General features: G+C 42.6%; 1 protein-coding gene and 1 long non-coding RNA gene across 5 annotated transcripts in view; one reads left to right on the forward strand and one right to left on the reverse strand.

Annotated features, from left to right (window-relative positions):
* KATNAL2 (katanin catalytic subunit A1 like 2) overlaps positions 1-15,289 on the reverse strand; it is a 74,417-nt gene that overhangs the window by 37,982 nt on the left and 21,146 nt on the right. For 2 of the 4 annotated variants that reach the window (XM_040478905.1, XM_040478903.1), the window contains exons 2-5: positions 9,370-9,440; positions 5,607-5,773; positions 4,232-4,274; positions 1,058-1,175 (exon numbers count right to left, since the gene is read on the reverse strand). In XM_040478905.1, the coding sequence (XP_040334839.1) occupies positions 1,058-1,175; positions 4,232-4,274; positions 5,607-5,773; positions 9,370-9,440 (399 nt within the window). Of the gene's footprint in view, positions 1-1,057; positions 1,176-4,231; positions 4,275-5,606; positions 5,774-9,369; positions 9,441-10,808; positions 10,900-11,196; positions 11,635-15,289 lie in introns of those variants that run through there. The other 2 variants (XM_040478904.1, XM_040478906.1) reach the window with 2 other exon arrangements.
* The window catches only part of LOC121032969 (uncharacterized), a 17,350-nt gene continuing 3,070 nt past the window's right edge, over positions 1,010-15,289 (forward strand). The window contains exons 1-3 of the long non-coding RNA XR_005791626.1: positions 1,010-1,229; positions 3,452-3,591; positions 8,236-8,349. This is a non-coding gene — a long non-coding RNA (uncharacterized LOC121032969). The remainder of the gene's footprint in view (positions 1,230-3,451; positions 3,592-8,235; positions 8,350-15,289) is intronic.

Raw genomic sequence — 15,289 nt, forward strand, 5'->3', positions numbered from 1 at the left:
ATTCCGGCATCCAGAATCACACACTGGGTATCAGTTCAGTAAACGGGAACCTCATGTGTCATTCGGCCACTTCTGTGCAGACCCAACAAGGTGAATTCACTGTCTGCCTGTGCCATACGGGAAGAGCTGTCACCAGAAGCTACAGGCTTTGAGCAGTTTTTCCGGTGGAGGAAACCGTTGTGCCTCAACCCATCCCCGTTCACACTGGCTTGCCTGTTCTCCTATAACGAGGTATCTGAGGCCAGGGGTGGCTGAGTTTGGAGGTGGAGCTGAGTCAACAGTCAACTGCTTCCTGCGGATTCCCCTGCACCACCTTCGGCTCCCTTCCACCTGAGCCAGACTGCAATGGCCAGAAGTGTACAACCTCCTCGAGAGTGAGAGTTTCCTTCTGACAATTGAGTTTCACGAGGACTCCTTTCTCCCCGGCCAGGGATCTCTGACACTCTTTCTTCCCATTCTTTTTCACTATTTCCATTAGTTCTCTTTCCTCTGAAACCTGGTATGTTTGTTCTGACCCAAGAGGTTGGAGGTATGAATCCCCTGAGTTAGAAGCCATTGATTTCCCCCGCCTGCTGGGCTCTGTCCTCTTGCTGACCACCCTGCCCCCAAGATTGTTTTGCGGGGAGGTCTGGAGTAAAGACCAACCATTTGTGTTTTGGAGAAACCCAGCCATTCCTGAGGCCATCCTTGACTTAGTCTTAAGAGTCCAGGAATGTGCTTTGGGACAGGAAAGATGTGCCACCTATAGTTACCTCAAATGGGATGATTGAGCTCTGTAGCAACCAGCCCCCTGCTCTGACTGGACCCAGGGCTTACCCCTCGAGGACTGTTTCCCAGTACTCCAACCAGGGGGAAGGCTGGCGGAAGGAAGGAGACTTCCCACTCGAATTAAGAAACATTAGGAAGGCTAGAGATTTGCCTGTGGTTTTAATTCAGTATACTGGAAGAAAATCTACAATGTGACAAAATCACACAAAAATGAATAAATGTGACTCTTTTCTCAGGGCTATTTCTCAGCTATCTGCAGTTTTACCAATACCAGCAAAGCCATCCAGACCTGTTTAGGATGCTCCTTATGGACGGATTTGGCATCCCCTGGCTTCCCCACCATGGTTCTGGACCGTGGCCTCTGCTGACTGATCTTGGGAAGATTTTGACAACTGTCGCTCATCACCCTAGGGGAGGGAACAAAGACCCTGGAGGAAATTATTCAAACCATTTAATTTGAGGTAACTAAACAACCTGTGTAGCCAACTTAAAAAGAGTTCTAGAAAGATGTGCAGATGTGGCACCATTGGGCCCTTCCATTTGCACTGTCCTGACACCCTGGCCGCCTGGCTCTGACTTGCTCCACTCTACCCCTTGGGTTCCTCCAAGAGCAAGCTAGAGGGTCCACCTCCTTCTGGAGGCCCCCAACCTCCTCTTCATTTTCCCTTCAAGCCACCTGGCTCCAGCTCTTCTGCCGGTAGCTCTGTATTCCTAAGAACACATGACTTTTGCAAGCATTTTCCAACGTTTCTTCCACCTTCCTTAAAGAACAGTATGCAGCCCAGGGGTCACGTTGTGGGGAGGAAGGAGGAAGCCTAGGGATTTGCCTGTAGTTTTGATCCAGTGTGCTGGATGTACTTAAAATAGTTCTCATCAGGCTGCGTACAGCCAACATGGAAAGGTGCTCACTTCAGCAGCCCGTATACTAAAACATCGAAGGGGCTAGTGCAAGGGAAGCAACCCTTACCTCATCTCTGTTGTCACAGATCTTCATATTTGCCAAACAGATTTTCACCAAATATTGTTCACTTAAGGCAAAACATATTGATGGGTCTGGACGCCAGACAGTGGCTACCTCTCTTGGAGATGGGATGCATTGATCTGGAAGAGAGCCTGCTGGGGGGCTGGGGTGGTGGCGCATACGAGAGTCTATGGACATTTGACTGCATATGTGTTATATGCATCAATATAAAGGTAAAATAAAGTTGTTCGCTAGGTCCTTGGAACGAGAAATTCAGTTTTGGAAAATTAGCAGATAGGAGATGACATCAGAGAAAGGCAGGACTGCTCGGGGGGCCGACCGTGAAGTGCCACATCTGAACTTGTTTGGGTTTTCTCCATTCCTTTGTCCTTACGTGTAAGATGTGTTTGCAGGAGTTTTGCTGGAAGTATTTCTCCCCTGTCCTAAGGGGTCTCAGAGAGCATCTATTTCTCCATTTCTTTTTGGGAAAGGAGGAGTTGTATCTAATATAAACACCTAGCCAGCAAAAGACCACCCATGCCAATAATAACGCCAGCGTCCACACACGATGACCCCGGTGTTGGCCCACTGGGGTGGGTATCATAAGAGGTGGACAGCTGACAGTTTCTCGGAACGTTGTTTTTCATCTGTAAACTAGGAACACAAACGTCTGTCCCTCAGGCCTTTGGCTGGCACAAAAATGAAGTGTCTATGAAATGAATACCAAACATGTTACAAGTGCAAACCCTTATGAATAGCACCGATTTAAATGCAATGAGGTCATATATATACATATGTAGTGAAGCTTGCCTAACGTCATTGCAGGGCAGACAGGGAACAGGGAGTCTGTTTTCCTGCTTTGATTTCCCTTTGGAGGCAAGTGGTTCACAGATCTGCTTTAACACGATCAGAGACAAGTTCCTAATGTGCAAAGCAATGTGATTCATTCCCAGTCAGCTCTAATGATTGTAAAATTCATCCTAATATGGGACCAAATCCACCCCGCTATAATTTTAGGTGCCCCTCCTGAGTATGCCCTGTGGAATTCTACAAAGAAGGCTCAGTCCCTCTTTAGAGGGTGAAGACTGGTGCCGTGTTGTTCTAGGGGCACCGCCTCCCCATGAGTTCCAGTCTTCAAGCTAACCCTCTCCAGTTGCCCCAATCATTCCTAAGGTTACCTGGCTCCCAGATTCATCCTCATCCTGGTCACCTTTCCTTTGTCCACAGTCTTCTGACCACAACAGAGTCACCTCCTATTTTGGGGACACTGTATTTCTATCAGTGAGGCCCAAGACCACATTAGCAGTCACATCACACTGTTGTGATCACCCTCACACCTTATCTGTTGTGAACTCAGATTTCTAGGTCCCTGATTTTGTAATGAGGGAGCTATTTGTCATTAGTCTTTGGTTGGAGCTTACACCTTATTTCATTAAATTTCATTGTGTTATTTTGGGCCCATCTTCCAAATTGTCCAGATTTTTTGACATCCTAATTCTGTTATCCATCACATTAAATAAACTTTCCTCCACTGAGTTATCTGCAAATCTGTAAACTGGGAGCTTTGCTCTCTGGTGTGAAATGCAAGCATTAGGAAAAGGCACTTTCATTTGTTAATAGCCAGTCTCATGACACAACCTTTCATTTCAATAGCTATCTTCAATTACAAAATTGTAAACAAACAGCATTCATTACTTTCCTAATTATCCTTCCCGACTCCAGCCATTTGCTGTCTGACCTTTACGCCTGCCACGTACAAACGTTTACTCAGAGACGAGCTGAGGACACCCAAGCTGTCAAGCTGCCTCCCTGAAGAGAAGCAAAGTGCTCGAAAGACATTCACTTCTGGAATGTCCTCCTAGGTAAGGAATGCTGGGGAAGTTCCAGGCATGAATATGTGGCTGAAACATAATCAGAACCCAAATGCATGCCAAAGCTGGCTTCTTTAAATGCTCCTCGCTTTTTTGGTTCAAAAGTAGTTATCGTTTGTTGTCAGAGTCTGACTAGCTTTATGGAAACTGTAAATAAATGGATAATGCTTTGGTCAAAACGATAAAATTGTTCCTAAAGAATAGTACAAAACAAAGTTAGCCTCAGGCAGAGCATTATTGAGAGTATTATCATGAGGCATGCATGGGTGCTTGCTACGTGTGGGGACCTCACTGTGTGTCAGAAACTTGCTCCAAGCTTGTGAGGAGCAGAGCCAGGAATTGAACCTGGGTCTTGCACTCTCTGAGGTCCGTACTCTTCATAGCACATAGCCTTGAAAGAGCACTAGTGAATGCAGTTATCTGTGGTAAAACCAGGAGAACCCATAGATGTTGGCTCATGTCTTGGACGTCTGTAACGTGTGGGGAACCCATTGCTGGGCCCACTAAGGTCACATGATCAGTCTGCAATTGCTGGTAGACAGATAGGGAACCGAGCTGGAGAATCTTCTGGAAAGGGATCCCACAAACTCTTAGAGTTGGGTTGGTCGAGAGGAATTACCATTCACTTTACCTTCTGGTCTTCCCTCCACTTCTTTGTGGTAAATTATTTTCCGCTGTAGCAAAACAAATATTGGAGGAAAAGGAAAGAATTTAATTTTTAAGAGAAAGTGATTTTTCAGATATGTTTGCCCTTTTACATTGTTCTCAAAATTTGTGCTATAGCCTTGTGGGGTCCAGGAGCTCTAAGCTATTCTCATATAGAAAGAAGTGAAACTACCAGCAGAAGGAAAGAAACCCATGTTTCCCAAGCATTTCTGCATGGAGAAAGACCCCAAAGCCCTTAGCTATTAATTGAGTTGGAGACCATGAACCTGGTGGCAACTTCAGTGTGGGCCAACTTTACGGTTACCATTACATTAAGTTTTCATGAACTTGACACCATTTTGCTGTGGTCCGTGGGACACCAGGATGATTGCATGAACACTTACCAGTCGTACTCTGCCAGTTTACCTTAAAATAAAGACATTGTGTCTAATATCCCAGGAGAATATGGTTCCAGGCTAAATCAGAACCAGCAATCTAGAAATTAGATCATGTCAGTAATAGTCCTGGTGGCCCAGGAGTCAGTGCTTCTCTGCCCAAACCCAGACCCAGCAACCAGCCAAGGACAGGGAGCTCTGAACTCTGCCCTGGAAAGGAGCTCAGATAAATATCCCTTCCAGCTCAGAGATGCGCCCCCGGCTATTTTTAATTGACATTCCTCTTGGTTTCCTGGTCCCCACATGAAATGTTAAAGTCTGTGGCTTAACAAGTGCCTTGTAAACAGGACAATGATCTCCCTTGGTTTATAATTACTTCCCCCACTTACAGACTTCCAAGTCAATGTTACTACAAAACATAGGGCCCTCGCTTTAGATCTTTCCTCCAGCCAGCCTCCTTGACTGCTAACCTATACTGGGTCTTTGCATTATATTGATCATTATCTGGATTGATGGCTTTCAAAAGCATTTCATTATCTATACATGAGCTATTAGCTTCACCAATACTCATTTTCATGTTATTTTCAAGATAGATAATAGGTCTTCCTAACAACAACAACAAAAAGTCTTCTGTCTTTTATCCTCTTCCAACAGCTCTTTCCATTTTTAAAGAAATGAAAGTAACGTTGGTCTTCTAAAAAGCACCTGTGATGCACTGGGGTTTTGCGTTCATTGTCCTAAAACACACATACCTCAAACAAATGCCACCGTGACTAAAGGGACATCACTGCCTGGCCGATCATGTTTCTATTTCTGTACAGGATCTGATACAGGCTATACAATCTTTCTGGTCTATTCTTTCAGTGTGGGGAGGGGGAGAGTAGCATCTATCTGAGAATAAAATGAGGAAGAAACACTAATCTTAAAGATGAGAAAAAACCTTATTTCTAGAAAATAGCCATGTACCTGTGTCTGATGCCTTTTTGACAATTTTGGGGTATTTCTGAAATTTTACAAAATAATAGCTCTCATATTCCATCAAAATAGTTTCAAGGTCGATGTTGTCACAGACTTCAAAGCGTCGTAACCCCAGTTTAGTTTCTTGCTCCAAAGCATTGGCTGCATCGATATATCTGGCCATTTCACAGAAGAAAAAACAACAACAAAAATTAACTCTGGGTAAAAAGAATAAAGGCAAACAGGCATTACAAGTCCACAGAGACTCAATACAAATATTAAGCTTATATTAAGCAGTATATTCGATGAAAATTACAATATATGAGGTTTGCCTATAGAAGGAGCCCACATATGTTAAGTATATCCAAGTACTGTTTTTCAAACCAGTTGCCTCTGGAAGCTACATACTTATTCTAATGATGTCATCGTTGTTCAAAACATTTTTGGAAGTGCTTAGAAGTCAAATAAGTAAATCGACTAAGAAAATGTCCTGTGTTTTCTCATTTCTAGCCAAAATTGAGTATTTGCCCAACTTGATTACCTCTTTATTCACCAGCATTAATTTTAGATAACATCTGGCAATTGTTAAACCCAAATTTAAGCCCAAGAGGCAAGATGTGCCATGATTGTGGCAACTGAAAAGCATAGGTCATGAGTTCTAAAGGAAATTCCAGAAATATGTTGATCAATATCATCAAGGAGATTGAGTATAAGAAGAAGTCATCTGCTGGGCCATGTTATTTCTGGTCATTTTTCTTCAGTCACACATCTACACTACCCGGTGACTGTGGGTAGAAGCATGATCTTCACCGGGGTTCTTCACTGTCACTTTGAACCTGTTGTTGTCTCAGCAATCCTGTGTCTCCCAATCCTCTGAAAGTGGAAAGACTTTCCACATTTTAATCTTAGTTCTCAACTTCTTATGAAACCAAAGACTCTCCTGAAAAATGGGCAAATACGCCCAAATCAGCATACAATTTCATCCAAGGACATTGGATTAAGAATTTTTGCCTCAGGATAGACTTCTTTCTGTTTGATTCAAATCTGGGAAGGTAGGAGAAAACTTTCTTTTATATTATGCTTTCTTCCCTTCACCAGATTCAGGTCAGTTGGAACACTGAACTTTCTTAAACAAGGTTGCCATGATTATTTCCAGTGACCTTGCTAAACTTTAAAGAAACTGCAAAACATCAATTGGCTGTAGTCAGTCAGCCTCTAGACACATTGATGGCTCACCAGGCTTCTATACTGTGTCTTAATCCCCATTTTACAGAGAGAAAAACTAACTCTGTCCTAGGAATAATTTTTGTTTAGTATTAAGTAATACATGCTCATTTGAGAAAAAACTAGAAAATATAGGTAAGTCAAAAGAAAATTCCACTACCTTTGCCTGTCTTTCCAAACATTTTTAATGACTAAATGCATATATACTTACATATATACACTTGTAAAGCTCTATATATGTATATACACACACACATATATATGCATATATATATATATGTTATATATATTATTTGTGTGTGTGTGTGTGTGTGTGTGTGTGTGTGTGTGTGAGAACATACACTACAGATTGCTTGTAGTCTTTACTCACATCACATTATATTGAACTCTTTCCAGGATCATGGGCTTTTGACTTACACAAAAATTATAAGAATAGATTATAGTAGGCCTCATAGATCCCAAACTAATTAATCGGGGAACAAAACTGCTTCTGCGTGTTGCTACTACATTGTTTGAGCTTGAATGAAATCTGAATTTAATGAGGTTGGCTGGAGGAGCCACTAGAGGTTCTCAACCAACGGAGTGACAGGATGGGATGTCAGGAAGAGGAGTGAGCAGTAATGAGCATGACATAGTGGGAGAGATGGGGAGGCTGTTAACAGGTGCTCAGACCCAGAGAGCAGCGTGTATAGTCCTTGAACCAGCAGCTGTGATCCTCCACTGTCGGACCTCACCTGTTCTCCCACACACAGCCCAACTCTGGTCTTTCTCCACTTATGGCTCTTCTTTCTCTGTGAGCCTGCCTGCGATGTCCTTGTGCATCATGTCTATCCATCTTCTCCACATCTTTCTAGACCAGCTCACCTTGCCGTCTCTACAAAGCTTTTCTCTGGTTGTTTATTCCAATCCACTGTAACCTAGCCTCTTGATGAGGATAAATCCTTGGTCTTTTGTTAAAGACAGGTCTGCTTTTCCAACATTGATATGTCTTTTAAAAATACCTACAGTTTACTTTTCATCTTGACATACACTCCTAAGTGCCTTTACCAGCAGGTCTCAGGAAAATGGTCAATTCTACTAGAATTTTCATTGATTTGAGATGCAAGGGGCCATCTCGTGGCAGAAAGGGGAAATGCATGCTTTGCAAATACACAGTTGAAGGGATAAACTATGCTGACTTTTCTTTGTCTTTTGTTTTCGTGGTTCTCCTTTCTGAGATAGTTTCTTGGCACAGTTACCACTTAGGGCTGGATAATTCTGTTGTGGGATGCTGTCCTGTGCATTGAAGGATGTTTAGCAGCATCCCAGACATTGCCAAATGCTCCCCAAGAGGCAAAATCACCCCAGTTGAGAACTGCTGCTCTAACTTGAAAGTTCAAGCCCTAAGCCTGAAACCTGAATATTTTCTTCCTAGATGAAACCTGGAAAGAAAGGAAACTGGAAAGTAAATAGTGGATGAGCTCTCTTCCTCATAAAACCCAGCACATCTGCAGCCTTCATTGTAAAGGCTTGCACGTTTCCAGATCAGGTAGGTGGCCAAACTCAGATGCTTCCAAATTTCCTCCCCTGCCAGTTATTGAATGGCATTGTCCGGAAAAGAAAGGGGGACATAGGTCATCCAGTAAATCCGATACCTTTATTTTGAGGGAAGGAGAATTGAGGAATAAGAGTGTGATCTCTGTGTACGTAGCCTGCTGTAGGGCCCTGGGAATCTGATTTGATAGGCCTGAAACCTGAATGGGAAAGGGAACATATCTCATGACTGGGTAGCTTTGTTAGAGTTTTCAAAATGCATAATGGAACTATATGTGTCAATGAGGCCATAAAATTATGAATCTAGGTTGCTGATGGTGGGGACAGGGACAGGCAGAGCACAGGGGATATTTAAGGGTGAAGCTAGTCAATGTAATACTACAATGCTGGATGCAGGACATTATGAATTTGTCAAAACTCATGGAACCATTCAACACAAGAGTAAACCCTGATGTAAACTATGGACATTAGCTAACAATAATATATCAAGATTGGGGGCACCTGGGCTGCTCAGTCCGTTGAGCATGAGACTCTTGATTTCAACTCAGGTTATGATCCCAGGGTCATAGGGTCAAGCCCCGCGTTGGGCTCCACAATGAGTGTGGAGCCTGCTTAAGATTCTCTCTCTCTGTCTCTCTGTCTCTCTCTGTCTCTGCTCCTCTCCCTTGCTCACACTCTCTCTCTAAAATAGTATGTATATATACACACATATACATATAGGTACATCTACATACACACATGCACACACACACAGATTTTATATATAAAGATTAGTTCACCAATTATAACACACGTAGCACACCAGTGTAAGACGTTAGTAACAGGGTAGACTGGCTAGGGTAGGGGGATTCCCAATATATGGGAACTCTGAATACTTTCAGCTCAGTTTTTCTATAAATATAAAACTGCTATAAAAAATAAATTCTATTAGCTATTTTTATAAGTGTATATCTAGAAAAGTGGAGGTCAGACAAAGAGAGGAATCACGTCTGTAAATCTGTGAAACAGAACATACCCTTCTTGTGTTAAATAATGCAGAATCAAAATAAGAAGATTTTTTCGTCGTGCTTCTGTTCTCCTCTCACACTGTGAACAAACAGGAGAATTTAGATGGGACAACAATGAGATCTAACACTCTTTTGATAGCAATAAACCCTCGAAGGTAAATGTAACCTGTCAAAACCAAGAAGCATGACTTAAAGGCTGGAAGGCAGTTCAACGTCTCTAAGGATATGTAAAGTTATTTTCCATTGTCGTTTTCTTCTTAGAGCTGCCTTCTCAATTGTACACTGAAGGTACAATGATTTAAATTAGAATTGCACTTTACTAGTCAACTTCTTCCTGCCAAGCTAATTGGCATTTTATTGCTTATAAGTGCAAAGAAATGAGTATACACGCTCCTGTTTGGGCCAGGTTAAGGAAAGTGATGGTAAAGAGAAACTTGTGAGCTAGAAATCAGCTCTGACAGCACAGCATCTTTGGTTCACCCGGAGTCGCACCCAGTCCCAGCACAAAGTGGCCTTGAGTTCCAACAAGCCACTCAGCGGGTGACTACACAGCCAAACATTTAGCATACCCACTGAGAGCAGCAGAGGCCAGAAGACGGAAATTCCTGCGTAATAATGTCCTTATTCAAACTCGACGCATGTGTACGTTTATTCAGCATTCGTGTGCTGTGTTTAGGTATCAGGTATCTCAAATTCCCCTGAAATGTATTCATAAGACACCTACTTTCAGTAATACCTCCCTTATTTGTGAATAACTTACCTGACATCTTTTTCTAAGGAGCATACAGGTAAGAACTGGATAAAAACAAAAAAGGCCCCTCGGTGGCCCAAATAAACACGCTCATGACATGTATAAAGACTTTCAGACATTCATCCGAAGCTTTCTAAAAATTAATGTAATACAATTAAAACATGTGTGCAGTTATTTCAATCAAACAGTATTGGGGCGCCTGGGTGGCTTGGTTGGCTGAGCATCCGACTTCGGCTCAGGTCATGATCTTGCGGTCTGTGAGTTCGAGCCCCGCATCAGGCTCTGTGCTGACAGCTCAGAGCCTGGAGCCTGCTTGGATTCTGTGTCTCCCTCTCTCTCTGCCCCTCCCCTGCTCACACTCTGTCTCTGTCTCTCTCTCAAAAATAAATAAACATTAAAAAAAGAATCAAACAGTATTATAAATTATTTTTTTCTTACATCGCTTTTTTATGATGAAATATACATAACATAAAATTTACCATTTAAGCCATTTATAAGTACAGTTTAGTGGCATTGAGTACATTCATATTGTTGTTAAGCCATTGCTGCCATCCATCTCTAGAACTTTCTTCTCTCTCCCAACTGAAACTCTGTATTCATTAAACAATAATGCCCTAACCTCTTCCCCCTAAGCCCTGGCGCCCACCATTCTACCAGTCTACTTTCTGTCTCTATGAATTTGCCTTTACTACGTACCTCACGTAAGTGGACTCACTTCAACAGTATTTGTCCTTTCGTGTCTGGCTTATTTCATTTAGCATAATGTTGTCAGGGTTCATCCATGTTGTAATATGTGTCCAAATTTTCTTCCTTTTTAAGGCTGAATAATATAGTACTATAAATTTTTATTTTTATAATTTTCTTAGGATTGTATTTTCTTAAGTAATCTCTACCTCCAATGTGGGGCCCAACCTCGTAACCCCGAGACCAAGAGTCTCATGCTCCACTGACTGAGCCAGCCAGGCACCCCGATAAATTTTTAACAAAAAACAATAGACTGTGCCCCCACTCCACTAGCTCACTCCCCACTTCTCCCCTAGAGGCAACAACCTTAAATAGCTTAGCCGTTTCTTCTGACACTCACCTCCATGTTTCTAAATACATCACTGTTTTGCGATACGTGAACACTAGGCATTAACTGTTCACATCCTGTTAAGGTAGATGAGAACTACGTTGCCATCCAACTTCTCACCCTCCCCTCCCCACTACACTTATATCAATATTCAGTGCTTACATTATTATGAGCATGTAAATAATGTTCACTGCTGAGTCAGAAAGCACTTACCCATTTCTGTACATTATTTTTTCTTAGAATGAATAATTGCCCCATTTTTTTTGTAGCTTGGCTGTATACATATTACTAATTTTCAAACAGCAACACACCTCTAAAGTCCCCTCCTATCACTTTGTTCACCATCAAATACATCAGATAATGTGTCACATACACTTTCCCCATTCTTCCAAGGAATGCATTTTCCTTCAGTGCAAAAGAAATAGTCTCAGAATGCACGACAGGGAAGAAGGCTTAGGATTGCCCTATGGAGCTTCTGTTGCTTTAGCGTGTGTGTATATGGGTTGGGACCCAACCTAAAATGTCTTACAGTTGGGTCACAGTAACAGATTGAAAGTCACTACACAAAATGACATTTTCCTGATCTTAAGATATTCAACACTGGCCATTTTTGCTCATTTTTCTGAAGATGTTGACATAACACTCTTGATAAAGACTGAAGCTTTTCTAATTTACCATATTTAGTAACTTTGACTCTGATAGTCAAAATCTACTCCCCTCCCCACTCCGTTTTTGTTTGTTTGTTTGTTTGTTTGTTTTGTGTTTTGTTTTTTTGTAATTTGATTTGACTTGCTTGTAGTGCCATCTAGTGTATTAGGAGGGGAACACTTCATGAAATTTATGTTAGTTCCAAATTATTATTCGCATAAAAAATGACAATCATCGCAAAATTCAGTCCAAATCAGGTTTGCAAATAAAGATATAACCACATGTTAGAGAAGCAGTAATAAGATTGATAGGATATGTTTCTAAGTAGAAAAATTCTCAAGTTCAGGCTTGGGGTTTTGATACAGAATTTTAGAAGTCTAGAAGGTACTGGGAGAGCATTGAGTCTCAAGAACCTAAGATCCAGATAAATTAAGGGATTTGCTCAAAGCCTGCAGACTTGAGCTCAGAACCCAGTGCTCTTCCATCAGTTCCTCCCGGTTTAACCCCCTTCTCTTCAATCTCTGCTCCCACCCCTACACCTTGACTACAGACTAGAGAGAAACTGCTATTTTAATTTGCCAAAAACTGCCAAATTTGCTAAAATCAAACAACTGTGGTTACCAAATAGTCTTTCTTGGCTGACCTCACATAGTAACACACAAGTGGTGGCTCTTACAATTCCTCAAACCTAAAATCCCACAATTTTAGTGACCATTTCGAAGCAATTACTGGCTAGACCTCCTTCAAAAAGTCAGTCTCCCTGGTGCACCAGGAGTGTTGTGTCTCGTAGGATGATCATGCTTTTTAATTTCCGAATAGTCAGATTCCTGCTGTAAATGAAGCTAATCCATTTCACATGTATGTAAAGGTCTTTGAGAACAAAAGGATTGGAGCTAAAGAGCCATGAAAGCCATGCACGTTCTCAGAGGCGCGTCAGTGGACACTGGCTAGTGCCCTTTCCAACTGGGCAGTATTTTTGCAGACTGTGGGGTGCTGTGCCCGTATCAGGGTCAGTGATTGGTGGGTGCTCAACAGCTGTTAGTTGCTTGTTCGTATAATTCAGAGTCTCTCCATCCTTCACTCTGGAAGCATGCACTTCTTAATCTAAACGTGCACAGGTGCACATGTTCTCTTATGAGTAGGATGCTGAGAAAAATTAGCTAAGGAGCGTTTTGCTTTTGTTCCTCAGTACTGCACACACCGCACTGTGTTTGGATGATAGCTCTAGATTTCCTAAAGAGGAAGGTCTGGGTAGAGCCAGAAAACTTATTATGTGAACAGAAAAGATCTTGAGAGGGATGTTTTTAAAAGGGGATGGGAGGGGCGCCTGGGTGGCTTGGTTGGTTAAGCGTCCGACTTCAGCTCAGGTCATGATCTCACGGTCCGTGAGTTCGAGCCCAGCGTCGGGCTCTGTGCTGACAGTTTAGAGCCTGGAGCCTGTTTCAGATTCTGTCTCCCTCTCTCTCTGCCCCTCCCCTGTTCATTCTCTGTCTCTCTCTGTCTCAAAAATAAATAAATGTTAAAAAAAAATTTTTTAAAAAAGGGGGGGATGGGAGGGAGCGCCTGGCTGGCTCAGTTGATCTGAGCATGCGACTCTTGATCTTAGGGTGGTGAGTTCAAGCCCCACACTGGGCATAGAGCTCACAAAGAAAGAAAGAAAGAAAGAAAGGAAGAAAGAAAAAAAAGTGGGGGATGGGAGGGCTGGGGAGGATGGAAGAATGGGGTGGGTAACAGTTAAGGGATGTACAGTTTCTTTTTGGGGTAGTGAAGATGTTCTGAAATTACCGTGGTGATGGTTGTATGTGTACCTCTGTAAATATACCTCGGGTGAGTTGTCTGATATGTGAATTATATCTCAAATAAGACTGTTTTAAAATTCAAAAAAAAAAAATGGAGAGAGGTAGAGAAAAAAAAGACTAAAATGAATGTAAATAATTTGAGTAACTTTTTTACCCTGATTCACAAAACAAATGGTCTGACTGAAAATAGAAATCCTTTTGTGCAACATTTTGAAGTGATTCAAAATGGAAATGGTGGGGAGAAAGAGCTGCTGATCACCCACATCGCTGTGAGAGCCTGCTCCCCACCCTGGCGGCAGGGCCCGGGCCGGTCCTGGTCCCGGGTCCCGTCGTGGGATGCGGCGACCACTGGCGCTCGTTTATGTGCTCTGATCAATCAGCTATGTCCAGCCAGCGAGCCCAGAGTGAGCACTGGGTAGATGTGCTGGACAGAAAAGAAAACACGAAACCCTCTGGGCAGACATTTCCCTGTACTGTATACTTTTTGGTTTTGTCATCATGGGCCATGCACATAAAAGTTGAAGAAACCACCTTAGGGGCACCTGGGTGGCTCGGTTGGTTAAGCCTCCGGCTTCAGCTCGGGTCATGATCTCATGGTTTGTGAGTTTGAGCCCCGTGCCAGGATCCGGGCTGACAGCTCAGAGCCTGGAGCCTGCTTTGGATTCTGTGTCTCCCTTTCACTCTGCCCCAACGCCCGCTCATGCTCTGTCTCTGTCTGTCTCTCAAAAATAAATGAAGATTAAAAAAAATTTTTTTAAGTATTTTAAAAAACGCCCGCTCATGCTCTGTCTCTGTCTCTCTGTCTCTTAAAAAATAAATGAAGATTAAAAAAATTTTTTTAAGTATTTAAAGAAAAGTTGAAGAAATCACCTTAAATATTGTTAATATTTCTTCAGTTCATTGGACAAAAATAAGACTCTTTCAGTAAAACAAAAATTCCTTTTTTTTTTTTTTTTTACAGAGAGAATGTGTGTGCATGTACGTGAGTGGGGGACAGGGGAGAGGGAGAGGGGGAGAGAGAGAGAGAGAGAGAGAGAGAGAGAGAGAATCTTAAGCAGGCTCCATGCCCAGCCCCAAGCCCAAACGTGGGGCTCAATCCCATGACCCTGGGGTCATGACCTGGGTGGAAATCATGAGTCCCACGCTCACCTGACTGAGCCACCCAGGCGCCCCTCACATTTCTTTAAAAGAAAGATCTTTTAAAGATCTGGCAAGGTCTGAAAGAATATGCTCTCACATATGACTGGTGGAAATGTAAACTAGTGCAAACCTTTTATAGAGCAAATTGGCAAAATCTATCAAAGTGAAAAACGCACAGACTCCTTGACCCAGCAATTCCACTCCTAGTAATTTCCATTGTAGAAGATCAATTATATTATATCGTAGAAATAGTCCATGTATGCACAGTGATTAATGTTCAAGGATGTTTAATACAACATTATTCGCGTTCGCAAAAAAATAGCAATAGGCTATAGACATCCATCAGTGGTTAAATAAGTCACGGCGCAAGCTCACCGTGGAAAGCAAGGCACCGGTGAGAAGAATGAGCCGGATCTATTCACACCGCTGAGGAAAGATTCTGAGCACGTCGTGTTTTCGTTCCACCCACTCACTGGGGGGGGGGGGGGGGGGGGGGGGGGGGGGGGGGGGGGGGGGGG

This window comes from Herpailurus yagouaroundi, unplaced genomic scaffold, assembly GCF_014898765.1.
Source record: "Herpailurus yagouaroundi ecotype Mexico unplaced genomic scaffold, PumYag 142, whole genome shotgun sequence".
NCBI lineage: Eukaryota > Metazoa > Chordata > Mammalia > Carnivora > Felidae > Herpailurus > Herpailurus yagouaroundi.